Source organism: Euwallacea similis, chromosome 15 (assembly GCF_039881205.1).
Source record: "Euwallacea similis isolate ESF13 chromosome 15, ESF131.1, whole genome shotgun sequence".
NCBI lineage: Eukaryota > Metazoa > Arthropoda > Insecta > Coleoptera > Curculionidae > Euwallacea > Euwallacea similis.
In genome coordinates, this window is record NC_089623.1 from 3,940,624 (window position 1) to 3,948,845 (window position 8,222).

At 33.7% G+C, this 8,222-nt stretch overlaps 1 protein-coding gene across 1 annotated transcript; it reads left to right on the forward strand.

The window, feature by feature from the left end:
- The first annotated feature begins 6,075 nt into the window (after positions 1 to 6,075).
- LOC136413780 (uncharacterized) lies at positions 6,076 to 6,720 on the forward strand. Its single transcript, XM_066397484.1, has one exon. The coding sequence runs from the start codon at positions 6,076 to 6,078 to the stop codon at positions 6,718 to 6,720; it is 645 nt and encodes a 214-aa protein (XP_066253581.1).
- The last annotated feature ends 1,502 nt before the right edge of the window (positions 6,721 to 8,222 follow it).

The window sequence follows — 8,222 nt, forward strand, 5'->3', positions numbered from 1 at the left end:
TTTCTTTTCGAAGAATACAACTAAGATGCCCGCAAAAACGTTAATAAGCGGATTCCCACCTGTATTTAAAAACGTACCCCACTTTAGGTATAAATTTCTAAACCTCACATTTTTTGGAAATTAAAAACCTTTAGAAACAGATGACGTGAGTAAGGTTCAGTTTGACCCAAAATTAATGTATCAACGCAAACAAAACAATTTTTGCAAAAGTTAGACGCACAAAATTGACGCTAGGGTACCTCCCGCTAGGTAGGTTAATGGTAAGTGCACTTAGAACTAACCGGTTTGCACGGTGAGCGGAAAGTATCACTGAACATGCATAAGTATGGAAAGTTCAATTGGCTACACGCCCGAATTTATTCGAGATAAACCGACTACACCTATCCCTTGTCTCGCGCATGCGCTGCAACCAACGAAATCAGCAATCCTTCCTTACTTTAGTAACGCGCCATCGGATAAGTGTGAGACAAATAAGCGACGGAATGTGAATACAAGTAGGTTCTTCGTCAAGATTTAATTACGCGACTGAGTGAGCTTTCTATATATGTACCTATGTTCTGTGGCAGGCATCATTAGGTACATTTTGGCGTTATACCTGGTATCGAAATGGTAATAAATTTCGTAACCAACCATCTTTTCCATGGTTGCTTGGTCAAGTGGTAACAATTTCCGGCAATATCGCGCTTCTTAACCTGGTTACAACTCTCGTGACCATGTCCAAAAGATTGCTAAGAAAACTGATAAAAAGAATTCACATCAAATAGGGCAGATGACTAATATTTACAGAATATAATGTTAAAACGGAAACTTTTTTAATAACGCGTTTTTGAATAATTTCGAGTTTTCACTACAGTCGGCTTTGTTGATAAGTTTTAATGCAGTATAAATCGGGCGCATTGGTAAGGCGTTTTCATTTTATTATAATTTATTTATTATATATTATATATTATATTAAATTATTCTTATAATTAGTTTATTCTCAGAAAGAAAGAAACATTCGGAAATAAAACCTTTACGAATGTGAAAGAAGGGATAAAACAGAAGTTTTCTCATCCGAAACGGGTTTTCGTTTTTGTTTTCAAAGGTAATGGAATAGGTGCAACGATCATCATATTATCAACAATTTTTGGGAAGCTTGCACGAATACAAATCACGTCCACATGACAGTGCAGGAGTGATAATTTAAGTTTTTTTAGCAGGGTACCAAGAATTTTTAAGAGTAAAACAGAAAACCAACTAATATATCTTTTACCTGCAAAATAATGTTATAATACCACATCAGGACCGCTTGAAAAACGTGAAAAGGATCGTTTCGCAATTCCAGATTATTTCAAAGCATTATTTTAAAGATTTCTAACCTTATTAACATCTGTAAAATTTACTTGAGATATTGGAAAAAATGTTTTTCAATCTTGATAACATCCCGAAAACCACTTAAAAATGTTCTTTCAAATTGAGCAGATTTGGGCGGTTCTATGTGCTGCTCTTTAAAATTAAATATAAAAGGATATAATTTTAGCACTTAATATTTGAAAGGCTTATACTCTTAAAAAGAGCTAAAAAATGTATTTGACAATTAGTAAAAGAAAATGTCTAGAAATTTTTATTTCAGTAAGTAGAATTTCCCCAGTAATCCTCCTAATGGGGAATGCCCAATCAAAACGGTCTATGAATGGGACTCCGTCATACAAATACCTGTCATTTTTACGTCATTCTCTGGAGAGTTATACTCCCCACATTCAAGTACCTCGGTTAATTCAATGTTTAGCTAAGTTTAATGTTATCTTCTAATGACATATATTTCTTAACCCCTACGAAGCATACGGAAAGTTTTTCAAGAAAATCGTCTTTTCGAGTGCTATTCTAGCTAATTCCCTTTCACTACCTTAACTTCCGGCATGTAAAATCATTCTACGTTTTAATTGCCCATCCTGCACCAGGTCACTACATCAATATTTGAGAATTACGTACGGTTGTTTGTTTGTCCACCACAAATTCAATCACTCCGTATATCTGTGTGCGCTCTGTTTGCATATGACTATGAGAATTCTCCGCACATGCAATCGTCAAATCAAATAATACAATATTCTATAGCTTTTAACCGGTCCGTTATTTCACCAATGCTCATTAATCTAAAAGCATTTTCCTGCCAGTATCATCGCAAGTTTTAGCTGAAAATTAGTACAAGAACGGAAAATTATCTAATTCAACGGGCGCCACGGGTCTCCGGCTTTGTTTCAGCTCTAAGCTGGTACCTGTAAAAGAAAACAAAAGGTCTAAGGTCCTTAACAGATAAAGTTTATAACACCCTTGTGTTTATAATGCCGGCTACCTCAAATAGACGGGTTAAATGATGATAATTTTATGTGGTAAGCTATAAAATTTCCTTTGCGAAAGGCCCATAGAAAGAAGGGGACATTTTATGGATTTATTGGTCCTTAACGGCGGTAGGGAAAGTTACTATTTAGGTTAGATTGAACTGCATAAGCTTAACTCGAATTGAAGTCGTATAACACCAGATATGAAGAAATCCAAGCTAGAAAGTCGTTTTATTACTAATCATACCCCAAGAGACACAATTTAACAGGCAAACACTGGAAAAGAGAGTTCATATTTCTTCATGCAGCAAGTGCTTTAAAGAGTAATCTTATGTTTCACAACCTATTTTACGTTGATAACAACACAGGACATTGAAAGGCAGTTAATCTCTATAATCGTTAATAATATTTCCAAAAATACAGTGATCTAACATAAGACATTATCAAATGAACATAATCTTCAGTAATCGCTTACAGTAAGCACTCGACACAAATAATTGAGTAATTAAGTTTTTTCCCATTTCTGAAAAGATTACAGCTCGATGACGGTCAAGTCATATGTTTGATCAGACGGCATGTGCTTATCACTCATATGACAATGAGGAGAAGCTAAGTCACAAGCTTAATCATATTTTTTTCATTCATTTTCAAAATCTGCAATGAAGATTTTACCGATACAGAGGTTGGTCGAGTTTGCATAATGTAGATGCAAATACCTCTTCCGGAATGCAATTATTTTTATATTAACAATACTTCCAAATCCCAATCAGATTTATTGATTCATTAACAAAACGGGGGGAAATTTGTCATTCAGTCTTTTAGACTATAAAAAACATTATATTATTTCTTATTATTTATTAGATTATTTTACATTGGACAAAGTTTTGGGCGTGTAATTTCTTCAATGAATACTGGGCATTTCATGATAATCTTAATTGGGGCAAATTTCGCATTTTACGGTGCTTCTCTCATCTAATGCATCGGTTCTCTAAATCAATAACTATATCGTCAATTCGAAGAGTTTCAGCCTTGTATATGAGCGGTCATAATCCTCAGATTAGATTGCTCAAAGATACTCCATTAAATCGAAAAACGATTTGCACATTGAAATTTTTGAAAAATTTCGATTTTCCATCACTCTTCAATCTTCAAACATGGATATCTCCAAAACAAGTGGAGAAACAACTCGAAAAAAAAATCAACTAGATGAGCTTTGTAACCCTATACAAACAACTAATTCTTGAAGAAATAGAAATACAGTCGCTAACTATACATAATATGATTCTCAGAAACAGTACTTTAATTGTAATGTAAAAATAATCCTGTTGATGTGCAAATGGTTAATCCTCTAGTTATCAAGCCTAGGACATATTAAGACTTAAAAATTGAGCCTGAATTTTTTTTGTGTAGAAATTGAGCTGATGCTTCAAATAAAGATGAGGTTGTCTCGTTGTCCCATTTTTTTGACAAGTGTAGCAATTAAGTAGGTACCGTAAAAATACACATACAGGGTGGGCCATCGAAAACTTTCCACTTGATTTTGTGAGCGTTTGCTGGAGAAAATTGAAAAATGCTCGGACCCAATTTCAGTCAATTTTAGATTTATGGGGGTCATATTTCTTTCATGTTATTATGAAAGTAAATGTCACTGTCTGGCAGGGGTGTCAGTGACTTTGAACATTTTTAATGGAAAAGGGTGTCTAGTGGCACCTTGTTTTACGATGTTCTGAATTCTCTTTTCGACGACATCAATTTTTCATAATTTGGATTAGTACTTTTCGAGAAAGTACGTCATAAAAAATTTATTTATTATTTCAAATTCTTGAAAACTGATAAGAAAAATGAAATAAACATCACCCAAAAAATAGCCTGAACGACAATGGCAGATGAAATACCAAAATAAATTTTAACAACATTTGTTAAATTTGTTAGTTTACTGCCACAGCGTGAATAATTGAAACTGTATTTTACGTTTTGTAGTACAAAAATTACCTATTCTGTTGAAGAAAGAGTAGAAATTATTTTTTTCTTTTTTAAAAATGATGATTGTGCCAGAGCTACAGTACGATTGTTTAATGATAAGCATCATGATTAGTTTCTATCCCGTACTTACGTTTGCGAATTAGTAAAAAAATTTCAAAAAACAGGGTCAGTGTTAAATAAAAAGAGAAACGTTTAAAACCCTGTTATACTAAATGAAGCTGTTGAAGTGGCAGTTTTTGGACATATTGCGATGGATCCTACACTGAATACCAGGCAACACTCAGTTGCATCAGGTGTTTCGCGAACAAATTTACGGGGAATCTTACGAAAACACAAACATCTGTACAAAATTAAATTGGTCCAAGAGCTCAATGAAAATGACAATGATCGACGTTCACAATTTTGTGAGCTTATAAGTGACCGCGTTTTGATCGATTCGCTGTTTCTGTTTAATGTTTGTTTTTCGAACGAATGTTCGTTTTTTCTAAATGGTACAGGGTGTTCAAATGACGGAGGACGTCGGCTGTATCTGGGAAACTACTCATTATCGGATTTGGAGAAAAAAAAAATTATAGCTAAATAGGCCATGAGAAATCGCTGGAAAATATTTTCAAGTTCGTAACCATACCGTTAGGGGGCGTTTTTTACATGACCAATCAATAAAAGACGATTTTTAGTAAAATTTATCTGGAAAATGTATATTTTAAAAATTAAATATCAATTTTAGAGACAATATGTCACAACTTTTGTAGGAAGAGTTTTTTTTAATTTTTTGAAACTGAAGGGTGAGGGAAGCTTCTAAGTCAGCTCAAAAAATTCAGTTTTATCGACATTAGCTAAACATAAAACTACATTGTAATACCTCGTTGGAAAGGTTTTTTTGCAAGCTATGACGTGACAATTATCTCACTTCATGTTAATGTGACACAAATACCGTTAGGGGGCGCAATTTGAAAAATATGGTAATTTTTCAAGTTATTTCAGAAAACTTAAATGGAAGGGTATATCTTTTGAACCATTCGAAAGAGCGTTAAATTCTGCTTAATATAGTCAAAACCCGATGCAAATATCTTTATGTGGTAGTAAATTATTGCAGTTTGGAAAAAGGGTTTTCTTACGCATGAAACAAACCAGCTTCGCTTATGAATCAAATAGGCCACGAGCGTAGCTATGATCGCTACGTCAGAAATTTAAAACAAATGAATAGGCATTTTAATAAACACCATTTTTATCCATAAGATTATTATATTGACATTGATTTTGGTAAACGTTTTTGATCATGATAAAAAAATGCCAATTTCGAACGAGGAAGCTTTCAATATGCTTGCAGTTTATTTTGAATGTTTACAAAATTCAACAGTAGCGGTAAGGATATATGCGTTAAAATATCCAGAAAGAAGAAGTTATAAATTTAAGGCATTTAAGAATTTAGCTTTTCATTTGCGATATCATGGTGTTAAATCCCAAAAGCACTGACGCCAAGGAAAAGGTCACAATGAGAAAAACACAATAAATGTGCTGGCATGCATAGAACGTAATAGCCATATTAACATTAGGACCATATCCCGAGACATGGGGATTTCTACTGGATCAATATAGTATAATATTCTAAAAGATCACAGGTTTGTGTTAATTTTTTTATTTTGCCATAGTTACAAGGTGTTTTTGAATTATAATTTCTTTTAGATTACATCCATATCATGTAGTTTTACATCAAGCTCTTTTAGAAGAAGATTTTAACAGACGCTTGGATTTTTGTCATTGATTAATTAAAATGACCCAAAAGAATCAAAATTTTCTTTTAAAGATTTTGTGGACAGATGAAGCAATATTTAGAAGCAATGGTGGTGTGAATCTCCACAATATGCACTATTGGTCGCCAACTAATCCACACTGGATGCAAGTGCATAATCAAGGACATTGGAGTATTAATGTATGGTGTGGGATAGTTAATGGAATGATTATCGGACCCTATTTTTTCGAAGAAACATTGAAAGGCACTGGTTATTTGCAGTTTTTGCGTAATGAGTTACCAGTGCTATTGGAAGAAATTGATCTTCAAACACGACGGGAAATATATTTTCAGCACGATGGTTGCTCAGTGCATTTTACTCTTAATGTGAGAGAATTTCTGGATGTTACATTTCCCGGGAAGTGGATAGGCAGGGGAAGTTCATTTCCATGGCCGGCGAGGTCGCCAGATCTTACGTGTTTGGACTTTTATTTATGGGGTAGGTTAAAAGACTTAGTTTTTCAAAGAAGACCAACTACAAAAGAAGACATGAGAAATAGAATCCGAAATGCCGTAACATCAATCACCTTAGGAGAAATCCAAACTGCAATTTTTTCTACAAAGGAGCGACTTCGATTGTGCATTGAAAATAATGGGAAACAATTTGAGCATCTTAAAAATAATTAATTATTTTTTTATTTTAATGTTCTTCTTTTAATTTTAGTTATTTTTTGAAGTTATTAAGATTAAATTAAACCGTATTTAAATAATAGCCTACTTGATTCATAAGCGAAGTTGGTTTATTTCATGCGTAAGAAAACCCTTTTTTCAAACTGCAATAATTTACTACCACATAAAGATATTGGCATCGGGTTTTGACTATAATAAGCAGAATTTAACGCTCTTTCGAATGGTGCAACAAAAGATATACCCTTTCATTTAAGTTTTCTGAAATAACTTGAAAAATTACTATATTTTTCAAATTGCGCCCCCTAACGGTATTTGTGTCACATTAACATGAAGTGAGATAATTGTCACGTCATAGCTTGCAAAAAGACCTTTCCAACGAGGTATTACAATGTAGTTTTATGTTTAGCTAATGTCGATAAAACTGAATTTTTTGAGCTGACTTAGAAGCTTCCCTCACCCTTCAGTTTCAAAAAATTTAAAAAAACTCTTCCTACAAAAGTTGTGACATATTGTCTCAAAAATTGATATTTAATTTTTAAAATATACATTTTCCAGATAAATTTTACTAAAAATCGTCTTTTATTGATTGGTCATGTAAAAAACGCCCCCTAACGGTATGGTTACGAACTTGAAAATATTTTCCAGCGATTTCTCATGGCCTATTTAGCTATAATTTTTTTTTCTCCACATCCGATAATGAGTAGTTTCCCAGATACAGCCGACATCCTCCGTTATTTGAACACCCTGTACAGTTAACAGACACAACTGTCAGTATTGGTTAGATTCTAATACAAGAATTGTTCGGGAGATACATACCCAGCACCCCGAAAAATTAAACATGTGGGCAAGAATTTATGGAGATTGGATCGTTGGCCAATTTAACAGGAAAAATGTATTTAGAATTGTTAAAAAACGCCGTTGATCTAGCAATAACAGCTATTATCGAAGAAGATAACCAATATAACGCAGAAAATTTGACTTTCTTACAAGGTAGTGCTCTGCCATACTACGCCATGGCAGTAAGACAATTTTTAAATTAAAGTTTTCCAGAAAGGTGGATGGGTAGGAGAGGCCCTATTGAGTGGCCCGTTCGCTTTCCCCATATATTATATTACCGCTGGACTTTTTTTGTGGGGCCATTGAAGTCAAAAATTTATTTCAGACAGCCAAATTCCTTAGAAGACATACGTTAGCGGATTATATATGCTTGCTGCTAAATAACACCTGAAGTACTTCACAATGTCCGACAACACTTTGAACGTGTCCTGTATTATTGTATGGAGGTTGGTGGTGGCCATTTTCAACATTTACTGAACTAAAAATGATAAGACATTTAATTTTTGATCACGTACTTTCTCGAAAACTACTAATCCAAATTGCGAAAAATTTGTGTCAATATATATTTTTTGTGAATGGATGTATGTGCTTTTGATTTTCTATTATCTCTTGTCTGTCGTGTTGTTCTATTGCTTATTATCTGTTGCCTCTCGATCAACTAA